Source organism: Lepidothrix coronata, unplaced genomic scaffold, assembly GCF_001604755.1.
Source record: "Lepidothrix coronata isolate B3197 unplaced genomic scaffold, Lepidothrix_coronata-1.0 Scaffold70, whole genome shotgun sequence".
Classification (NCBI taxonomy): domain Eukaryota; kingdom Metazoa; phylum Chordata; class Aves; order Passeriformes; family Pipridae; genus Lepidothrix; species Lepidothrix coronata.
This window is the reverse complement of record NW_016690250.1, coordinates 81662-105202: the sequence shown is the minus strand read 5'-3', so window position 1 is coordinate 105202 and position 23541 is coordinate 81662. Positions and strand designations below refer to the sequence as shown.

The following is a 23541-nucleotide window of genomic DNA, read 5'->3' as shown; positions in this document are numbered from 1 at the left end:
TTCAGTACATTTAGAAACTCACATTAGTACTGGCTCACTTTCTTTTAAGTTTAGCAATAAACACTTGCACACAAATGTTTTTACTGTTGCAGTCCAGTGAACAGAAGCCGAAAACACCCACTAATGTATGAGAGTAAAAGTGGCCTTCATTGGTATAGTATTAGGTATCAGTATATGTTTAAAAACTAGTGTTTGAAATTAAGATAGACAGGCCTTATCTCACTACAAATCCAAATCAGAGAAGTGAAACTATTAGCCTGTGTGTGTGTATGGAACAAAATACACTGTTATTTGAAGAATAAACATCTCTTGAGGCCTCATGTGAAGATACCAATTAGAACCCACTAATTTAATACCCAATGTGTCCACAACTGTGCTCTGCCACATCTACATTTAATGTGTGTTAAATGTACACTGTAGTGGTGTATAATAAAAACTGTTTGCCACCATCACCCAGCAACTGTGTTCCCTGGCTGTGATTTGCAATTGTTAGACGCCAAATTTTAAAGTCTGTGAAGCATTTTTTGTTGTTCTTTTCTACAGAATAAAGAAAATAAAATCTGACTATATCATGGAAGTAGATGAACTGAATAATAATTTTATTCCTCTGTTACAGAAAATTTCCTAGGTCTCAGAACAACATCTTTGATAGAGGCAGTGATTTCCTGGAGCTCTTTTCGAATGGTATCTGCTCCTTCCTCCTCTTCCCTGTTATCTGTTGTGTCACTCTCTCCATGTTCAGTTTTCTTAGTCTGACTGATCAATTGTTTCACCACTAATCCCTGGTACTTGACTAACAGAGAATGTTGATCCTGAGGGCAAAAGAAGAGAACAAAACAAAGGGATGTCAATGTTACAGAGCAGGTAGACAGGTCTATAATTAAAGATTAAATTTTTAAAAAAGCATTTCCCCATTCTTGCCCAAAGAGGGTTAGTGATACATATTTTCATCAAGGTATTTGACAACCTAAATTCTGACAGACATTCAAAGAGGCAGAAAAATGAAACTGCGTCCATGCTGCAAAAACAGGACATTTAACAACTGAAGCAGGAAAGCAATGCAGTTAGTAAACATCACCAGTTTTGGCAGCATAAAATACAGAATTTCAGTATTTTTGCTTTGGAAGAAGTGTATCTTTCTTTAAAACTGTATTAGACAATTTTAAAAAGGAACCATGCTATAGCTGAGAAAAAAGAGAGTGTAAAAATGTTCAGTTATAAGAACTGTAACTTCCCCCAATACAGAGCTGCCTCTATGAGTAACAGCAAAGTACTAATAACAGATTGATTTTTAATTTTATTAAAAAATATTGATGACAGATCCATGAAAGGAAAGGTTTGAAATACAGTACAGGTCAGAGGGATTGGACATTCTGTACATAAAGTAATGATCAGATATGAAATGCAATGGTGCCAGGTTTATGCAGCAGAAATAAATAGCGTCAGGCACAACTTTTATGTTCTGTCATAGATAAAAGGTAATTTCCCCTTAAAAAGCTAGAAAAGAATACCTCTGGGATCTTGCCACTTAGGAAATTAATGATCTGTGGTACTGATCTTCCTGGTGCATGAAGCATACAGTGAGTTGAAAACTGAAATAACAGTACTGATGTCAGGTGCAGAACAAGAGCTGGATCTTCTGTGACTTTCAGCTGTTCAATCAAAGCTTGCCTATGTTGAAACAGGACTTGCCTAAGGAACAAGAATGCATTAAACAAAAATATGATTCTATGATTCTATCATATAGTAGTTGATCATAGACTCTAAGCCATATCTAACAACAATTATTTTAATTTTCTCCTCTGATCAACCATTTATTTATGTGACATTCCAGAATAATAATAATCAAAAAGAAGCTAGCACTGGTGTAGCTCAGATTTTTAAAGACCCCTAGAGAATTTATACACTATGTTGTAGCAAGCAGCGAGTCAAGAAAACTAGCTAAATGTGAATGCTCCCCTCCTCCGTTTTCCATGGATTTAGGACTGCTTGACTTAGTATTTTTCCATTAAACAGTTTGGAAAGAAGGACTGCCTCTTTTATATAATCTGTGTGGCTGCTACCAAACTATCTAGCATTTGTGCAGCAGTATAGCTACAATTCATAGAATAAATAAAATTAAGGTACCTTTCCTTCTTTTTGTCTCCTTTTTTCACCATAATACCACAAATATCCACTGCAGAATCAAGGCATGAAAGAAAATCTTCTACACTCTATTAAAAAAATGATATAAATATTTAATCTCTGTCAGCAGATTATAAAAAAGTTTAGGCACTGTTCACAATTAATCACACAAAGAGATGACTGTGAATACACTTGAAATAAACTACAGAAAAAAAAGAAAGCAACAAGTAGAAATTAACTTAATTTAGTAGAAATTAACTTTGTTCACTTTACAATAGTTTACACACTTAAATACTAACCCAAACTGTAATTCATTAGTCTTAAAAATGGATACATGTTCTAGAATTATTTACAGATATATTTTTCCTAAGAAATATATTGTCATCTGTATAAAAGAATTAATAAATAACTCTCCTTTGTACCTACATTGCCATAATCTGAATGTTCGTTTTCTTAAAAAATATCCATTATTTTACAAGTTAAAAAAAAATATGGGAGAACAATCAGGAACTCTGGGAACAAAATACAAGAAATATCAACCACTTAACACAGGATAGTCTCTCTCAGTTCTGACTTTTCTCAGCTGCCCATAAAAGATGGTACATATAGGATTCCATCTGGCAGCAAAGAGCTAGGTGACCATCAGTATCAAAACGTAAGATCACCTTTTCACTTCTGAAAATTCAACACACTCTCACCACCTTACACAAATTCAAAAGATTATTTTGCCTTTATTCTTCACAGCAGCAGGGCTTGTGTACTACACTATGTATGTCAGCTATTTGTTAGAACTGTATCAGCAGAACAGAAAATCTGAACTTTACCTTGCCATTCAGAGAAGCATGCAGTTTAGTTAAAGGACCTTTGGTGTCTTCTGGCAGTTTACCTAAAATCTTGGTCCTGCCCTGTATGGGACCAGAATGGAAATAATCTGTAATATTAATTATAATTTTAGGTGTAGGCATATCTAAACAGAAGCAATTAAATACCAAATGAACATCACTGATCTACTTGAGACTGTTAAAATGCAACTGTTATCTGTGTACCTCACTTGTGATTGTAGAGTAGTTTTCTGTTGTCATCATTGAATCAGATGCTAAGAAGTTGAAAATAAGATTTGTAATGTCTGTACACACAGTCTTCAACAAGTGTTTGGCAAGGTTAGTCTGAGTCTCATCTGTTAAAAGAAATAAGTGATTAAATTCACTTAGTATAGTTGTCTGATTCCTATGACATTATCACAGCACTTCCTAAAACATGGAATCGACCATGAGCAGTATGAGAAAGCTATCTGGATACATGAAGCTAACATCCCTCATTTGTTGGTTCTAAAGGAACATTCTTCAGTAAAAAACGTGAGCTTTCAGGTCTGTAAGAACATTGTAATGCATTGTTAGTATTTCAAAGGTGTACCTGTATAAGCAGTAAACTAGTCCTTCTATAATCCTCCTAAACCAGTAATGAACAACCAGTGTTATCCATCAAGTAATAAGTTTGTAAAGGAAAATTTCTGCAGGATAAGCAGTCAAACAAAAGAGCAGACTTTAAGACTGAAATAGTAGAATTTAAAAAAAAAACAGGCTATAGAATACATGTCCAAGAACAAAGGTTCATGAGAAATAATTCCATGTATTCCAAAGCATAGGAATATCAGGATTTTTTTGCTAGTGTTTCCTTTTCTTAGAAGTTTTCCACTAGGAAAATTCTAGAAGAAAGCTGAATACAGCAGAGAATCTTGGAAATGTCTACAATATTTTCCTAATGCTAACTTTTCTGTCATTTGAATCTACAACTTTTTGACAGACTATCTTCAAGGAGCAGCTACTTCCAGTATCAAACTAAGAGGTTTAAACAGCAGCTTTTCAGAATCAAGTAGTATTCAATTCTTTCAATAGTGGCACAGGTGACAGAATAAAGTGAGCTTACTAAATTTTTTTTTCCCTAGACAATAAAAACTTGGAAGGAATGCAAACACTTGGGAAGGAAGGACAAGAACACACAATTATCTTGACATAAGATATAACAGAATATGGATATGAAATAAAGAGAATGTATTACTATAAGTGTGCAGAGGGATGCACTTCAGCATAAGGGGAGCGTTTGGCAGAGTAAACACATCTCAAGTTCTTTCTTTTTAGATTTTCCTTTTTAAACTGTTGCTCCACTTTGACCTTGAATGTAGATTCTGAAATAATTTTAACAATTTTTACCTGTGAAATGCTTTGTTCCTTTTTCAAATAACCGAATGTTGTTGTACAAGTTTGAGAATTCCTCCTGCAAGTCCTTCATAGTCTGTTTTCTGTTAGCTCCAGAGGAAGATGTTGAAGACGTAAAAACAGAACGCACAACTTCCTGATAAGTTTTTGTTAAAGGTCTTAGAAAGGGAAAGAAGAAAACATTAAGCAAAAAGTAAAACTGCAGGTTTTCTCAAATATATCAGCAATAGAGAAAACTATTTCATTACATAGTAAAAAGGAATGAGGTATGAATGTCACACATGCGATAAATAAAAAGCAAATAATAGAAATCAGGAAAAAACACCAGGAAATTAAAATGTACTTTTGCAATTGCAAATGTACTACTCTTACAGTATCCATGGTGCGTAAATGCTTGCCATGGTTTTAACTTATAAAAAACTCCTAAACGGAAACAAGGTGAAAGATAGAAGGATTTCCAGAAGCAACACTATTCACAAACTTTCAGGGGTCTGTGGACAGATTTCAGGTCCTTCTAAAGATGCAGTTACTATTACTATTGCACTCCAAGTTTATTCAAGCCTGGCTGTTACAGTCTTACTATGTGCCTTTTGCTCTAAACACACATATTCACATCTTGTATGAAACATCTTTTAAAAAATGCATGGATTATCTTTGCAAAGATCAGTTTGATGACGCAGGTACTACCCAGTTCACATGGGTAGCACTGAAGTCACAGAAGGCAGGAAACATGGACATATACCAAAGGCTGTACAGAAGATGGGACTAGTGAAATCCCAACATGTGTAAGGGGGTGGAAACACACTCATGGAGCTGAAAATAAGCTTGCTGGCAAAGCATACAGAACGACATACTGCTAAGCAGAAACATTATTTCTCATTATTGTGTCAGCACAGCTTTCTAACACCTAAGGAGTATGTAACATGAAGCTGTATAGAAAAAGAATATTATGATTCACTTCTATCAACAAATCACTTTTTTCTAAGCAAGAAAACAGACTGAAGATTCATCCGAAGTGAATTAACAATTTTGTAACTCCAGGTGAATTACAGAAATTACCTTCTTAGGTGTTCAGCAATTTCCGTAATAAGCTCTTCAGGGCAATCCTGCAGGCGGGTCTTTAAGACATCCTCAATTTCCTCTTGAGACATGAAAGGGAACTCTGGCTGCTTATTCCTACCTGTAGTTGCCATGAACAACATTCAATGAGAAAACATTCCATTTAGTATTGCTGCAACTACTCTGGCATGAGACACTGAAAATCCAAACACCCACAGAAGAAATGCATTATCAACAGTGGAAAAAAAGGGATGACTGTACATGACAGTTAAATTTTACACATCTGAAAAACTAACAAAATTTCTCTTTCCATTACTTAGAAGCTTCTGAAGTAGTGTACAAGGACAGGTATTTTTGACAAGACATTTCAGACTGTAAGTTTAGAAACCATAATCTCTCCAAGACCAGATAGATTTTAAAGTGCCAAAACTGAATAGTGTTCCTATTTGAAGGATTTCACAAGCTTTTTGTTTTTTTAAACTCCATTTAGTAACGTACACAATCCTGTAACACAGTATCCTAAACTTGAGGTTACAGTATAAAATTTCAGACGTGACAAAACAATAATATTAAACCAGAAGAGATGTTCCAGTAATAAAACCCACTTACATGCTGCTTGTAAATGCATACAAATTAGTGCAGCTGTGTTTTGATTTTGCACAAAACATGAAGTTTGCCTGCATGCTGCAGAATTTAGTTTTTACATGTAAGAATGAGATAAGGGTGATGACATAGAACCATAAAAGGACAGGCATTCCATGTTCAAGTTGTGGCTTAAAACAGGTTTATTCTGCACATAAAGTAACTGCATGTACGGAGATCAGTGATGCTCCTTGTTGTACCACAGTAGCAATAAGCATACAAAGTTATATAAACAAGTGAAAAAGGAGCTTAAATCAGGTTTTGAAAGGGCCTTATTTACATTTGAATGGTTTCATCTGAATTTATCTTGAGATTGTGATTCAATCTATATATTACTATACAATTACAGGAAGCAACAGTGGTAACACATGAAAGGCTACACCAAAAAAAAAGTGATTTAACATTGTTTTACTCAGTAATTGAGAAGTCCTGAAAAATAACTTCATTTATATATAAATTACAGCAATCAGTGGGAGTAATATCAAACAAAATTAATATGCTGTACTTCATAACTTCAAATATCATGTTTAAAAGTATTTTTCAGTCAGTATTGAAAGTCTAGGTACTATATATAAAATAGAAGCACACATTTCTAGTGCTCCATTGAATAAAAGAAAGAACACCACTGTTTCATTTGCAACCACTGTTTGCTCTAACAATGCTGGCTTTTACTTCTTAGGAAGTCATCCATGCTCCTTCTCCTAACTGAGAAGGCAGAGAAATGGGTGCCAATAGAGAGTGATTCAAATTCCTTTAAAAAGTCAGCAGTTATAAAGGTAGCTAGCTCAGATGTAAAAGTCTCAGCTAAACAATATGAATATTTTTAAAAATATTAAAACTTAGTTTTGACTTTATATTTTATCCCTATGGAGGAAAACTGTTTGATTGCTATGATTTGTTAATTTAAGCCATTCATTTACCATACACAGCTGTTACAAAATCAAGTATAACTTTCATCCCAAAATCTAAGGCATTTCCTACTTAAAATAAATAAATAAATAAATATAAAATGGTCTAATTTACTTTACTTAAATTTCTTTTTTAAGGACTAAGCTATACTTTTCAGTGAACATGGTATGCCCATTTCATTTAAACAGCAACATCATACATCCACTGATACAATTCTAACTAAATGGTATTCTCATCTTCTTTGACATTTTACCTGACCTTACCTACACAGTAGGAGAAGAACAGACACGAGGAAAAGCAAGTGATAAAAATGCGTTGAATAGACATGAATAGACAGTACCTAAAATAAAACTACAAACCTGTGACAGTCCCCTGTGACTCTTCATCGCTGTCAGCATCCTTTCTTCCTTTCTTCTTGGTTTTCTTAATCTTGATCTCTCTGGCATTGCCACCACCTCCTGCTCTCACGCTTCCACTGCCCTCTGGTGGGGAATTACTTGCTCAGTACACAGGAAAGTGGTAGCGCTTAAAACTTTTACAATAGTATCATAACTATCTGTGTTATTTGTTAATGCCGAATAAAAAGTCACAACCTGATTCTCAACACAACCTAGAACACATATTCCAGAACATCAGGACTATTAGTTTCATCCTTAAGAAAACAAAGTAACTGAGTCGAAGCTTTGTTTAAGCCAATGTCATTAATAAACACAAATACTAATCATATCAAATGTGCACATATGATTAAAAAGAAAAAAAAGAGCAATATCTTTCCTCCAGCTGAAAACAGATGAAATACCAGTGTCCATAATGCAATGGGAGATTTTCTGTTGGCTGAAAATAGCACCTTAGTAAGCACTTAGCATCTTTATCCAGTGATACTGAATAACTGAGCTTTTCAAAAATATTTCAGATAATGTAACTTTGTTAATTTTCAGAGGAAGAATCCTACATGAATAGCAGTTATCCAAAATATTCCTGGAAGCACACATTCAATTAACTAGAGCACTCAATCTTTTTTGACTTTTCCTAGATGACTATAAAGCAGTGAGATGTTCCAGTTCTGCCACATGTAACGAATTACTTTGTTCGGAGGTTCTGTAATCAATGTATTCAACTGCAGACAGAATTTCAATTTGTTATACAGTCCCTCTCCACAAAGTAAGCTGTTCTGCTGTTTGTTCCCCTTTTCATAGCTTGTTGTTATTTTTTCACTTGACAGAAATTTAAACTCCAGAATAACTGTTCTATACACGTCCTATGCCTTAAGAAAGTAGGTATTTTTTCCATTTAAATATATGGTCCAAGATTCCAAGTAACTGCATTATGTAACTACTATTATTTAAGACAAGATGCTACTACTTATAAAGCTAACTGCATCTGTTACATGTTATACATGGATTTTTAAGCATCATTTTGCAGGAACAACAAAAAAAATAATTAGTGCTTTTCACAAGCTTATTTGAAATATAATTGCATTACAGCCATTACATTACATAAACTGTTATGTTGGGTTTTTTTAGGAAATACACCTAAGAGTCCATAAAAAAAACATTCAGGGTAGTGCTTGCTGATGGTGCAGCATTTGTTACCTGTGGATATGAATTTATCTAGTAACCTAGTACAGGCTCAGTAGAGTCTCACTCCTCAGAGTGCTGAAAACTGAAGCCATTGTTATGACAGATCAATTAAGTTTCAAGCTTCTCTGCCTAAGGTATGGCCTAGAAAAATCTATCTCTTGTTAAGATAGAATATACTGTTTTACTTTGCAGATGAGTATATTCAATTAAGTTAAATGCATCAGTGCTCTAATTCTCTTACTTGCATCAGCACATAACACTCTGCATGTGAGTTCAATATAGATTGCTCAACTGTGTTGTAGCAACACAAGAGCCACATACAGTTTTTGGCACTGAAAGTACAGTCTCCAATCTGAATAACATTTTAAAAACCAGAAAGATTTCAATGGGTTAAATCCAGACATTTTTTCTTCTTAGATTAAAATCCATCCAAACAGCCAGCACACAAATGGAGTAAGGTTTGGGATTAATTTAATCCAGGATATACCTCAAAGTAAACTGTCTTAATCCCCAAGTAACTGTTACATGAGCAAACAACAGAAAATTCTCTGGCATGGGTTTCTCAGAAAAGATGTCAAATATTCTCCAAAAAACCACCAAGAAACTTATTCTCAATTTATACGAAGTTATTTTAGAATTAATATCTCAAGCCTGGTAAGAAATATTTTAATTTTCCTGGATTCCTGAAAAGTGGAGACTAAAAGTGTATCTGCACTGTGTAATAAAAAATGGTATAGGTCCCTGAGCTAATACTGGTTTTGCTCAGATTTATGTGGCCATACTGTATACAATGGATTCCTTGCTTTTAAAGCCAGCTGTCTTGTGTTGGACTCACTCAAGAGACCTTTATGGTAGTTCCTCTGCACTTCTAAATCAGAAATTAGTTCTCATAGACATAGCTCAGATATATCTACATCCACAGTATAATGATAAGTGGTTGGGTTATTTCCCAAATATCTTCAGCAATGGACTGGAGAGTACAAAACACACAAACTTTATATTTAAGTATTTCCAAGGAAAAACAAGCCTTTTTTTTTTTTTGGCTTTAGCTAATATTGATGGTTTTTTACCTGTTGCTTTCTTTCTTCTTTCATCCTTTTTGTCTTTTCTATTAGCATACGAATTCTCTAAACCGGAAGCCTGTTTTAAATCTTCTTCAGTGATTAAATTAACAGGGTTGTTTTTCATTTCCTAAAGTGAAGAACATGCATTTAATAGCAAAAAGATACATACAGGCAAAAGATTCACAAGGAAACATTTAAGCTGTTTGACCATTTTCAAGTACACTAACCAAAGACCATGTCTTCTAACTGTAACACATGAAGAGATATTTATTCTCTTCAAAATTTGGCATCTGATCATACTGTGTGTGTTCCCTGAGTGCACCTGAATACACATTAAATTACACTGATTACATATACATACATTTTCTTCATTTATTTTCATAAGAGATGTAAAGAAATGATAACAGCAAATAGAAAGTTACATAAGTTATCCTCCAACATTAAACGTGTACTGTATCTTGACCACTAAAAAAACTGTACCTTTTCAGCTTTCTGTTGCATCATATCAGAAAACAGGTCAGCACAGCTGCTTAGAAATTTCTCACTCACTGCAATGGTGTCACTGAAGACTAAACCTGAAGAGTTTTTGTTTAAAGATCTCATCACTTGCTGAAGCAAAATCCCAGCATCTTCTACTGACAATGAACTGGGCAGAAGAGTCTAGGGTAAAGAAAATCAAAATACAATAACCTCACATGTGGATAAAGAGAATCCGGAGACGTGCCATCTGACATCTGTTATCTATTTAGAAAACACTGCACTTTTAAAATTAAACTAGTAATTTAAGAGTACACACTATTTGAAATCTTCTAACATCCTAAATAAGCATTGCCCTAAAAATATGTGTTACCTGTGCAAATGCATGGCAACTTCTTGAAAATGAAGCTCAACAGATACAGAGCAACGCCAAACACAAAACAACAGCGAGACTTAAAAATGACAGGGTAGTGCTGTAAGACCTAAAATTAGGGTTTAGAGAGGACAAAATGACTAAGATCCCTTTGCTTACTGAAAGTTTTGTAAGAGTTCAGCTGAGACTTTTTTTAAAAAAAAAGTCCAACAGAAATATATTGCTCTCTAGCAGAATACTTTAGCACTAATTTTTAAATAAAGTTAGTCTTACATATTTATTAACTGAATATCAGTATGTCCTTGACGCCTTAAAATCTATATAATACAGGTTTTACGGCTACACTTTTCCCCGGTTTTTTCAGATCAAACCAAAGGCAAATAATGCCTTTTTACTTGTCATTTTAAACTGAATTTTCCTCTTTGACAACATGGAATTTCATTACACATATGTGCAGTTTCAATAAGATATCATTTGACACAAAAATAAAACAAAAGAAATAAATCCAACAACAGTAACTGAAAGGATTGCTTACTGCTATGTCTATCCAGTTTCCAGAGCTGATGGCTTCCTCTACAGAGGCTTCAACTTGATCCACAATTTCTTGACCAACACAAGCTGCTCTCAGAAATAAGAGCTGTGTTGACTTGTATCTTTTTTTAATGTAGCTTGCTGGGTCGGGGATACCAAGTCTGTACAATGCATCAAATTCTATAAAACAGTTAGATGTCTGTTACAATTAAGTTCCTTCATATACATACAAGATCTTAGGGGATGATTTTATTCTGAAAGCAGGAAATGAAGAATTACATATAGTTTTATACAAGTAAATGCAGCCTTAAGCTAATGCTGACCTAAAACTTAGTTCAATACAAACTACACCTGAACACTGTTAATAGAAATATGAAGATTAAATCATGGACATGACTTCGGGCTGAGTTCAGAAAAAAAAAGTTTTTTTTCCCAGATTCTTATTCGATTAAGTATATATCTTATTTATATTTTAATTATGTAATTAAATATTTCCAAAGTATTCTAATATAACATGAACAATATTTACAATATATACAATGCCTAAGTGTTTTGTTTTCAAAAGTTACCCCAATATACTCATAGAATCATACAACGCTTCACAAGCAAAGCATTTCAACTATTTGGCAGTTTATACTTAAGATGTTCAGAAAACATTTAAAGACTTTGACAGATACTCTATCAGTCAAACAACATTACAGAAACACTTACTACTACCACTGTAAATTATGGTGAATCTTTTCAATCTGCAAGACTAACTGTTACTTAGGGACAGGCCCTTTGGGACATTCCTCTATTTATTCAGGTCCACATTTTCCCATACACATAGGTGTTTTAAAATATCATCATCCAGAATCACTCAGCTTTAAATTACACAGAAATGTCTGGATTTAAATCAGGACACTACTGCTACTCACTCCAGTTCCACAGATATTATTTTGGAAAAAAAAAAATTCTTCCTGTGCACTGCAAATTCAGACTATTAACAGTCAAAGTTTGGTTGTAATCTGGACACCTGCCATGATCATCTGAAAATGAGCAGTCTAAGAAATGTTTTCGAAGCAGTAATAAAAGTAGCATTTGTAGCTCTGTCTGTGAGATATATACTGTTTAGCAACATGGTTCAATCTGCTGAAATAGTTGTCATAAAGTAACACACATCATTATAAACAAGATGGTCTTTTAACAAAGGAGTATCAACTACTGTATTGATTTTTATTTATTCTTGTGAGGCTTCACTCTAGGCACTAGCTATATTAGGGTAAGACCAATTACCTAAACTAGTTTTAGAAAGATATTTTATCTGTGAGAATATAGATTAATTACCTAAGTAACCATTCTGCTTGAAAAAAGAATCCACCCAGTTGCTCTGTGTTCTGGCATAGATATCTGGAACAAACACAGCCTTATCCTGTCTCCCACCAACCACGGTGCCTTTTAGACGACCAGTGTTAACAAGTTCTTCTAGTAAAGCTACAAGAAAATAAATTAAGAGACAGTTTCCATGTCAACATATCCATTAATCAAAAGATAGCAATTATTTTCCCTAGTTTGCTTTCTCTTTCTTCCCACCAATTAGTTGTTTGTGCTTGTTCTAGTGAAACATTTCCAAGCTCTATCAATTATTTTTAACACTTATGAGAATGTCTTCTTAAGAGCTCTGGAAATCATACATTTCAAAACAGTGAGCCACAATGGCAGGATCAAAACATTTTTTATACGTAGGCAGTTCAAGTTTTTAATTTAGAAAATGCAGACATAAGAGAATCTTTCTCTGGCCAGACAGTAAAATATATGAGCATTTTATTAAAAATGTTCTCCTTGAATTTATTGTTTGCATGTTAACCAAGATGGAAAAAAAGAGATCTAAACACATTAAAATGACATGAAAAAGTCATGAAAAACTGCTACCTAAACTGCGTAACAGTTGCCAATAATAACCTCTTGAGAATGAACAAATACTGCTGGACAAAGAGCATACTGGTAACTGGCAGTACCAAAGTACTAAGCATTTCTTGATGCTAAATAAGATTTTTTTCAATCCTTCAAAGGTGTATAGGAATATCTGATTTGCTTCCTATGTTCTGCTTTTGCCTTTTTGTAATACAACAGATACATTTAAAAAAATCAGTGACATCAACTGCTAAGCTCTGCTAATTTCCAGAGCTTTATTGGATGGGTTTTTTTATCCTCACTTTGAGTTAATTTCTATTTCATTAACAGACAGGTTTTACTCTGGAACAAAACACTAAACAGTATCACATGGTATGGCTTCTTCCTCATTAAATACAAGTAGCAGTCAACATTACAACATGCTTACTACAGCATACAGAGGTTTAGCAGGAAAATTTACCGGAAAACATGGTTCCAGGAGAAATACTGCATATTAATTCAAGATATTTTTGGTCAAATATGCCTATAGTGTAGATGAGCCTCTATAAGCTAGCAGCTATTGAACACAACTTCCACTAGCACAGCTGAACAGTACTTACACTGAAAAAATACAGAAGAAAGAGAAACCGATTTAAGCAAGATATAGTTTTATGTAATCTAAGACAAGAGCTAGAAATCATGTTCTGCCACGGTTCAGTTACACTGTATAAAATGGAGCTTATAAGACCAATTCTGGAAATAAAATTAGATTTTTATACGTCCTAATATTTTAGTTACACTTAGAAAATAGAGTCAATGTGGCTATTCCACTTAAGCGACTGTCAGACAATACAGTTCTCTCGTTCTCTTGGTCCTCTGTTTCCAATTCAACTTCTTCTTACTCAAAGTCTTTCAGGAAAAAAAATTAGACTTTAAGGGATTTTCAACCAATTTTGTGGAGCACTAGTAATGAACTAGAGTCTTTAGAGAAAGAAGACATCAGAAGAAAAGAAGTCATCAATTAATTTCTGTATTATATGAAGTGCCAGTTCTAAAACTCCAAGGCAGAGGAGGTGCTCTTAGAGTTTTCACAGACCCTGCTACAATTATGTCTGGACACTATTTTGTTTTAAACCAACAGGACCTCTGCAGAACTACCATAATTTCACACTTATTTTTAAGGGTGACCAAGTAGTTTGCTGTGTTCTATTAGGTCTCTGTCAAAGTCTGGTAAAGACAGTAAGTATCCCTACATGTCTGTCCCACATCAGTAACATAATATTCAGAAATTAAGCACATCTGTGATTTCATTATGCTTTTTAACCTAAAGAGTTTCTCATTTCTGGAACTATTTTCTATCACAACTTCATGCCAGCTCAAGATGAATAGCAGCACAGCTATGCGACAGAACCAAAGAATAATGTTTATCCTGTCTAAACCCAAGTGTTGATTAAATAATTAGCTCTTTGTAAGTTATACAAACATTACATTGAGCTTACATTTTTATTCTGGAAGAGACAGAAAACTGACAAAGACCACTTTAAAACACATTGTAAATAGTGAGAAACATAAAAGGTGAAAAGTAACATTACAAGGTATTTTTCAGGTTTTCAGCATTCGTGAAATTGAAATGATATCTCAGCAAATGGACACAATAAACTCACATGTACTCTGGCACTGAGTAAAAAGATAAAAAGCCCTTTGAAACTTATGAAACTGCAGAAGTAATGAAAGACAGTAAGAAAAACTAAAGAAAAACAAACTCAATAAATAAAAACCCCAGGAAAATACTAGAAATACATATTGTGATGATTACTGGTGACAAGAAAACACTAGAACTTCAATACACATTAACGCTGTCCATGAGCAAAGCACAATGATGTACTTGAAGGACTTGTTTGAAATAGACTGTAACAAAATACTGAAATTTGCTGGGTATCGAAATATTACTATACTGTAATTTAACAGATTTTCCTTTTGATCTATGAATACCTGGATGGTACATTAAAGAAGAAGTGGAAATTTTAAATTGGTTATGTGAAAGTAGAGTGTTTATATGGTTTTATTTAAGTGCTAAGATTTTATTTTTTATTGAATAAGCTTGTTGCAAAGAACAAGAAGGTAAGCAGAGACATACCACAGTGGAGCTAAAGTGAGCAATACCCTGAAGGCAAAAAGACCCAGTGAAACAAAAGAGAAGTATTAACTTTCCCAAGAAGAGACAGAAAACCATTAAAGGATTTTAAAGACCAGCAGCACCTGGTCAGCCAGTCATACAAGACTAACAACTGCTTGAAGGAGCATCTTGGAGAGACAGGAGTGGGTACACAGAGAAAAACTGCAACACCAGAAGTGACAAACAATTAAGTAGTGCCTAAAGATTTCAGCAGTTGGATAGAGAATCTTTATGCATTTCTATTTAGAAAAGGAACTGCAGAAAATAAAACCAAACAGTTTAAGGATATGCTTTATCTCTCAGCACATAAAGTCATTTAACTAAGAGTATAACAAAAGCACTGCCTTCGTTATCACAAAGAAAAGTTAGTAAATAAAATCGTGAGCAGTTAATGCTATTTGAGTACATAAAATCTGTCCCCTTTTGTGTGCTTCACTGATAAAACTGCCAGTAGCTAAGGGCAAATAACGAAACAGATGACTAAATAAGTACTGTAATTCTTGCATCATTCTGCCCCCAGAGGCATTTCATCAACATATGCTTTCACTGCTTTAGACACAGAGAACATCCCTTCAGTTATGGATAGCACAAAAGGTTTAATACTTTCTACAGTCAAGAGAAACACATTGTTCTTTATTCCAGAATTAAGGCTATATACTAAAATGCTTCTTTGAAAGCACACTTACAGTAATGAAGAATTAATTACCTAACAGACACAAAATATTCTGAATGAAACTCACAGTAAAGTAAATGTTCTTGAAATCCATACCGAGTGATCAAGTTACTTACAGGTGTAGGCCTTGGAAAAAAAAAACAAACAACAAAACAATATAAGTTAATGACATGAAATTGATGTGGAGAATCCATAAGCAAGAAAGGTTTCTCCAGATGGACAAAATTACATAGTGTCTTAGCCTCAGGGTGCTACACTGATGTTTGAAATAGTCTACAAGGTTTTAATTTTGAATTACTGTGAAGTTATATCTTACAAAGCTACTATAATTATTGTAAGGAAACTTCTGCTCTCCCCAACTTTTTCTCTTCCTACAAATTGCCACAGAAGCTTATTGCTTTAATAAGAAAAACTTGTATATAATCACATGTAGTGATCACATCAATATGTAACTGACTAGGAAGTCATAATGATAATTAAGAGCGATAATGAGGATGGATATTCTACAAGCAAATAAAAGAACTATGGATTAACATTTTCTTCAGCCAAAAACCCGAAGTATGTTATATATTGTATATTGTTATACTTCCCTTGTTCTCGTTTCAAAAGGAGGTCCCTGTTTCTAACAAATGACTCTAACATAACTGAGTATTTCACTTAGGAACTGAACTTAAGGGAATCTATACATAGGTCTTTATATTTTCTTTTCTTTTTCAATCACAACTGGATTTGGTCCATAAAGACCTATGGTAAAAATCTTTTAACACGTGGTTGCAGGCATTGTAATTTACCGAGTAATCGCAGTGAAGAGACCACGGATGCGTGCTCGATGGCGGGACACAAAGGCTTCTGTAAAAATCACCCCGCGGTTTTCCTGGTCTAGTTGCCCATGAATAATTCTGCCCAAACGCCTGGATAATGCCTGTAAATAGACGAATTTAGCTTCTCTTACAATGTCCTCTTCTATCAGATATACTTGTATCTAATGACGACAGAAAACTCTGCAGAAGAAATAAGTGTGGTTTGGAGATGTACAATGAAAACTAAGATTTAATCTTTGTCTTAGTTTTGTACGAACCAGTGACTGATGAATTCACTGGCCACTTTTTCAAAAATTCAAGATAAAAATTAACAACAATAAACACGAAAAGGTGCAAACAGTTTATAAATGTGCATCCTTGCAAAGTGAACTAAAGCCAGGAGATACTACCCAAGAAACAAAGAGAAATCACGTAAAAATTTCTGTATGTTAGAAATCTTTTTGTAGAAACTGATCATGCAACAAATATTAAAAGAAATCTGTTCACATACTGAGAGTCAATGTGGTTGGCTGTGGTACCTAATGACTGTTCACTTGACACATGTCACAGGATTATCCTTTGAATAAAGCATCTTCCAAATAAAATTCAACCTTGACTGAAAGTCAACAAAACAGAATTCTCCCTACCCTTTTAAACACTCTGCACTCACTAACTAAATGTAAATAGTACTTCTGGTTCTAGTTTGAATGCCTGGCTTCAGTTCCTAAAAATTAATATTTATTTTATCTTTTTTGAATAAACTGAAAGGACTCTACCATCGTATTTCTGCTTCCTGGGTAGCTAATTAGACTGGTGAAATTACCCCTACCTCTTAAGTGTTTCCAAAAAATTTTCAGATCTTATGCTAATCTAAGGTGTTCCTAACACTACTAATCCTAATCTGTTCCTAACAGTCACAAATATTCAGAAGAAATTTTGCCAGTAGTGAAAAAGCAAATATCAACCCCAACCTGTGAACAGCTGTTAAACTGCAACCTTTATGTACCTGATACTTTTCTGCTTAAAATGACAAGCAGTTCATCACAACTAAAGCAAGCAATGGATAATGCAAAGATAACAAAAGAAGATGAACACAATCAATTCTGCATTTGCTAGGTTGGTGGCTTGCATCACCTGTATCAGGAAGTCTCCTGGAAGGTCGTATGCCTTACAAAGTTCTGATATTGTCACCTGGCCAGTTTCCTGAAGTTTATCATTTATTTCTTCCGCTAATTGATCCAGGTAACTCCTTATTTAAAAACAAGAAAAAAAACCAAACACAACACATTAAGTGTGAAATTCAAGATCAGCCTCGAGGTGACATACTGAATTAGTTATTGACCTCTTCTAATATACCTCTTTCTGCTGCACTTTTACAAAAATAAACTGAAAGTTATTTTAAATAAATAATGGAGAACAATGTAAGTGAAAAGGTGTGGTTTCTTAAAAAGCCTGTTAACCAGGTATTAAGATGGGTCATTTATCTGCTTGTATGAAAATGTCAAAAAACAGAACGAGGAATACACGTTAATGAAACGTAGAAAAAGGCTAGTGAGCAAGACAGGTCTTATTTCAAGAGAGCCAGGAACTTCATATTCTTGGATATGAATAGATCCTGCAGCTTGATAAATAATAAGAACCATCCATAAGAGTACTATTTCAGTGGTTGTTAGTGTGCTGAAAGCCATGCAATATTTAGCTCAAATATCTTAGGCGAAGAGATGGGAAAAAATGAGAAGGTTTGTCAACAGCTGAGGTATTTAGCACAGCCATAGAGCAAATGAGGTGTGGCTGCTGTACACAGACACCACACTGGGTAAGAAATGAACTCTCTTAAGTGCAGGACACTGGACACAGACATCCCGTAAGGCCCTTGCTCCATGGATTCACTGGATGCTTTGCTGAGATAGGCCTCACTTGCTGTTTGGAAAAGTAGCATTGATCACTAGCAAGCAGCCCCAGCACCAGCCAAGAAAAATTTATTTCACTTCAGAAGCAACAAAGGCTGGACGTTATTTTTAGTCTGTGTTTTAAAAAATAAAAAAGATGTGAATTATACATACTGCTCCTGGAAGTACTCACTCATTTATAAGCTGTCCCAATACAAGCTGAATAGTTTTTTCAGATTTAACGATGTCATTAGCTCTGTTTTCAATGTGTAGAAGGTCCACATTTATTACCTAAAAAAAACCCCAAAACCAACAACAAAACCTCTTATCAGAACTTTAAATTGAAAATAATTCTCAAACATTGAGATATTACTTACACACTTCTATGTCTTGAGGAAAGGTGCTTTTATTTTTTTCTACTATTGCATACATACAGACTTAATCTGTGTTTTGAAATAAAGCAGCAGTGCTTTAGGGGAAAAAAACTCTCTTTTCAACTGTTTCTTTTAACCCTATAAGGTTAAAAGAAACCTATATAATAAACAAATACCAGAAAGCGAAGTCAGAAAACAGTAAATTGTTTTTCAGAGAGGTTTTCTGATTCCAAGTAATTTTGCTTAAGCTAGAAGGGAAAATTAGTCACAGAGGAAGACTACTGGAGGATAAAGATTAGAGGACACAAGAGATTAATGAAGAGGGAAGATCCAAAGAGGCATGCAAAGTTAATTATGCATGCTCCTGCAGCTTTCAATTTAAATGGGAAAACTATTTCTTTTCTGTTTGCCCTCCACAGTTTACAAAGAAAAGAGTTCATGAAGAAAATCCGTGTATTTCAGTGGTGATTTCAGAAGCCCTAGATTAGCATTAAGCAGAGAGGAGCTTTCAATAAAGCAATAAACAGATGGATTAAGTAATCTGCAGAACTCTGACATGAGCTACCAGTTCTTCATAAAGTTTGTTCTCCTTTAAAAAAATAACTTAGCTGGAGTATAACTAATGAATGTCACATTTACAATATACATGGTGAAGAAAAGAAACAAGCACATAGTTTTATTAGTAGAGTTACCTGTTGTAAGTCGACAATGTTAACTCGACCTTTAAGAAAAGTACAAATACACTTTTAGTACATAAAATATATTTGAACAAAATTTAGAATACTGCATAGTCCACTGTGCACACAATATTTTACTTTTTTTTGTAGACCAATGGAACTAGTCCATGAGTACCAAAACAGAGATTGTCGAAACTTTCTACCTTTGCATGATGCTGCTAACAAAAGACCAGCAATTTTGAATTCAATCCAAGCTATCACACTGATATGATACAAAATGGCATAACACAAACTGAGGCATTCCTGTGGTAATAGTAACAAAATGACTAATCTGTATAAACATAGTAAGAGTTTAGTTTTCCAAAAACATGATGCATGAAATTCACCCTTAATTATAAGTTAAAGTACAATACACTGCCTATTCATTAAAACCACTGACGAAAAGCAGCCTGAAGAGTATTTGCTTTCTTATATATTTAAGTCAGATCTTACAAAGCAGATGGCTCTTCACACTGGTAAAATAAAAGATCTGTTAATGACAAGTTACAAATATCATGATTACTATGGTACAAATGGAGAATGATTTTGAAATTCCAAATCAAGGCCGAACATCTGGGTCAGACACTTAAGCATATTAAAAATACCAAATTTCCTTCAAAAGGGTTCTTAGACAACGTTACCTCAGAAATTCTGCATTGGGGGAAAATAAACCAAGTAACATATCTTGATATGCTTACCTAGAAGCTTGACACAGATCTGAAGTGAAAATAAAGTAACAGTAGGTGAAATAATGTGTAGGTAAAGCAAATGGAAACGAGCTGACTTTTCCTGAAAGATTAAGGCTACTGAAAACTTTCAAGCTCTTTCTGTAGTCTTCAAAATTAACTTCCAAATCCAAAGGAAGAAACAAAATGCCACACTTACCACCACAAACATGAAGCTCATCCCGGATCTCCTTACTAATCTGTGCTGGAGTGACATACTCCTTGCCATCAAGTGTGTGCACTACTTCCAACTGCTTCTCCGCAATCAGTTTAGTGACAATTTCTATACAGTTCCGTTCTGACAATCTATCAACAGCACAAAGAATAAGCAGTTATTCTAAGTAAGTACTTGCTAAAATTATCTTTAAATCGATGTTCCCAAAATACTAAGTACAGGAAGTACAATGAGGATTACTTGCTGTTCTGTGCGAATATACTTTTTCAGACAAAAAACCCTACTGCCTGAATCCGTTTTATCACGCACCAAATCATCCATATGGCTTCACTTACTCAGGTCATCTCTCCAAAACAACTTTTAGTCTCCTCCTGAACAGCTGTCAGCCCCGCCAGCTGTAAGAATGCACCTGCTGGTGAATTTTGGAATGGCTGTGCTTAAACAATTCGTGTCTTTCATCCTTCTGTCCGTTTCTATTTTATTTTGCGCGTTGGGGATTTATTTTTTTTTCTCTTTAATAAAAACAAGTTCTGGGCAACCTCGACTGGTCAGCCAGACACAAAGAAGAAACAAAGCACTGGAGATGTGCCCATGTCGAGCAGCTTGAACATACCCAGTCGCTTTCCTGGGCCCGCACGCACCTTGCGGGGTCCCAGTTGCCCCTGGGGGCTCACGAGCACCAGCACAAGGGGAACCACCGAGGAGCCGTGCCCGGCTGAGTCCCCCGGCTGTGTCCGGGCCGGGGGCCGTGCGGGCGGCGCGGGAAAGGAGCGCGGCCGGCGCGGGGAGGGGGCGGCGGCAGACGGGCCGCAGCGACGGGCGGCGGGCTCGGCGGCGGTGCCGGCGCCGCCCTGCTCACCTGTGGGCCACCTCGGCGAACTGCGCCCGCTGGAAATCGGCCGCCAGCCGCCGGATCTCCTCCCAGGCGGCCGCCATCGCGCCGCGCCGGACACGTCAGCCCCGGCCGGGCGGGCGGCGGGCACCGAGCGGGCACTGACCTCCGCCCGCAGCGCCGCCTGGCGGGCCGGAGCCGCCCCCGCGCCTCCTCACGGCCGCCGTATTGAACACGAACAAATAAACAAACAGCAAACCACGGAAAAAGGGGGGGAAAAAAGTGGTTTCTCCACGCGGGCCTAACTCCAGGAGCTGGAGCCTAGCGGAGGTGGCCACGGGAGCAGACATACGCTGTTGTCAGCGGCGCCGGCCTGAGAGCGGCTTGTCCGGCGGGGCGGGGACTGCTTAAGGTGGGCCTGAGTTGTGAGCCGGGCTTTCAGCGTGTTTGTGGAATTGCGAGCTGCCTTTGGAGCCGCCGTTGCGGGAAACCGAAATGAAATTTAAAGTGCAAGTGAGTTATGAGGTCACTAGTGTCTCCATTTAGCAGCACCGCTGTTACACAGCGAGGAGCAAACCAAATCTCTATATACGTGAGACCAGAGCTGCACAGAGTTAAAGGCCTTTTCGGCTGTTCCATGAAGTTGGCTTGTCTGTGGCGATGGCTGAGAGCACTGCACAGGGAGTGCTCCCGCCCCAGGGCAAGGAGAGGCAGCCTCAGCCATCAGTGCATGGCACTGTCCCCGCGGGACAGCAGTAGGAGACTGCGAGCTGCCCAACACCGGGAAAGGCGTCCATGCTCCTCAGGCTATGTCATTGTCCTTCCATATTTCTTGCGTAACCACTGTTTTCACTGACACCGAGCATCACGCTGTGACTCTGCCTGCCAAAAGTCACGGGAAAATCTTGCTGGCACAGTTGGTGTCATGCTGGGTGCAGTTTTAAATAGTGCGAACAAATATTTTGCAAGGTACTGGCATAGTAAGTTGTAACAGCATGTTTGTGGAGGGATAAGTCCGTGGCTTCAGTTTTACTGGTCATTTTCTCTGAGATGAGAAACTAGGCGCAGGATTCATTTTGCTTAGACATGTGAGGTTTGCTGTTGAGGTCTGGCCTTGGAGCCTTCATAGGCAGCAAGACACGCTCCTCAAATTGTTGTGAAGCTCTTCCTAAAACATATCTAAACCAAGTTCGCTCATTACTCACAGGAAGGAGGTGCCTGTCTTCCTCCACAGCCAAAGAAGACAACGAGGAAAATTGCTTAGCCATATCCTTGATTTAGACTATTTCTGTGGAACGAGTAGTGTATTGGAAGGATAGGGAAAAACGTGATAGCAATTGTGGGCGCTATTTTTATGAAAATTATATAGAAACAGGCTACCATATGGACCATCAAGAAAAAGAACTGAGAACTTAAAACTGGATTCCTCCTACCTAACCTTGAATGTATCTGAAGTGCTTTAATTATGTGTGTAGTCTACAGGCTATGGAGATTCCCTTTCAGCTAAAGTCTGAATCTGTCTTTAGACTGGCCAAGTTGGGCATTGTAGTTAAGATCCAAAAGTGAAATATAATGGTGGACCTTCACTTCTGTGTATGACTTGAGTTCAAGCCACAGTTGCCAGATATTCATATAAATGCAGAACAGTTGTAAGCATATAGATATTTCCAGATTGTGGGCTCTGTTTTGAGTCTTCAGTAAAAGAAATTTTATAAGGACCCTTTTCTTTTGAGATGTATGTACACATGCACAACATGTGCATTAATATTTTCTATACCTAATTGCTATTGAAGTAACAATTCAGATTTATTTTTTTCTGCGGAAATCAATTTTCTTTAGACATCTAATAGATTAAGTTAAATCTTCTTTTAAAAATATAGTAGCTGATTCATTTTACTGTACGTGCACAAACCTCTTGCAGTTAACTGAGCGCTAATGTTATTTGCATCTGTTTTATGCAATAGGGATGATGCTGAAAAATAAAGTTGATATCGTTTATTTTACTGCAGTACTCCTGAGTTCACTGATTTCAGATCCACCACAGTAACAGAAATGCTTTTGTTTCATTGTTGCAGGTATTTATAAAAAAGGTGTGAAGCTTTTTGTAGCTTTAATGATAGTGAAAGTTTAAATAAACCTTTTCGTAATTATTATAATATGGATTTATGGCTATATTTCACTGACACAAAGCAAAGCAAATAAGCCTTTCTTATGAAGGCCATGCACAGAATTGCATCGATTCACTCTGGGAATATTATTACCCTGTCTTTACTGGGGACAATAAAAGCAAATGATGAGGTTATTAATCCTGTCAAAATGAATCAATGCTGTCTG

General features: G+C 36.0%; 1 protein-coding gene across 1 annotated transcript; it reads right to left on the bottom strand.

Moving 5' to 3' along the window:
• Positions 1 to 572: 572 nt before the first annotated feature.
• UFL1 (UFM1 specific ligase 1) lies at positions 573 to 21349 on the bottom strand. The gene is made up of 19 exons (XM_017818712.1): positions 21235 to 21349; positions 20361 to 20506; positions 19452 to 19480; positions 18579 to 18676; positions 17631 to 17745; positions 16488 to 16618; positions 15764 to 15822; positions 12302 to 12448; positions 10980 to 11155; positions 10075 to 10254; positions 9601 to 9721; positions 7310 to 7432; positions 5400 to 5520; positions 4335 to 4498; positions 3171 to 3301; positions 2949 to 3029; positions 2128 to 2213; positions 1512 to 1692; positions 573 to 812 (listed from the first exon to the last, which is right to left on the bottom strand). Exons 1-19 carry the CDS (start codon positions 21309 to 21311, stop codon positions 600 to 602), a joined length of 2379 nt encoding a protein of 792 aa, XP_017674201.1. The 5' UTR covers positions 21312 to 21349; the 3' UTR covers positions 573 to 599.
• Between the last annotated feature and the right edge of the window lie 2192 nt (positions 21350 to 23541).

Bases quoted from the DNA above. Each gene is read 5' to 3' on its own strand.
- UFL1 (XM_017818712.1), bottom strand. From the start codon at position 21,311: ATGGCGGCCGCCTGGGAGGAGATCCGGCGGCTGGCGGCCGATTTCCAG. The intron at 2,214-2,948 runs GTAAAGTTCAGA...TTTTTTTAATAG, and splicing joins ATGCTTCTCTGAATGGCAAG to AGTGTAGAAGATTTTCTTTC. The intron at 813-1,511 runs GTATTCTTTTCT...TTTTGCCCTCAG, and splicing joins TAAGTGGCAAGATCCCAGAG to GATCAACATTCTCTGTTAGT.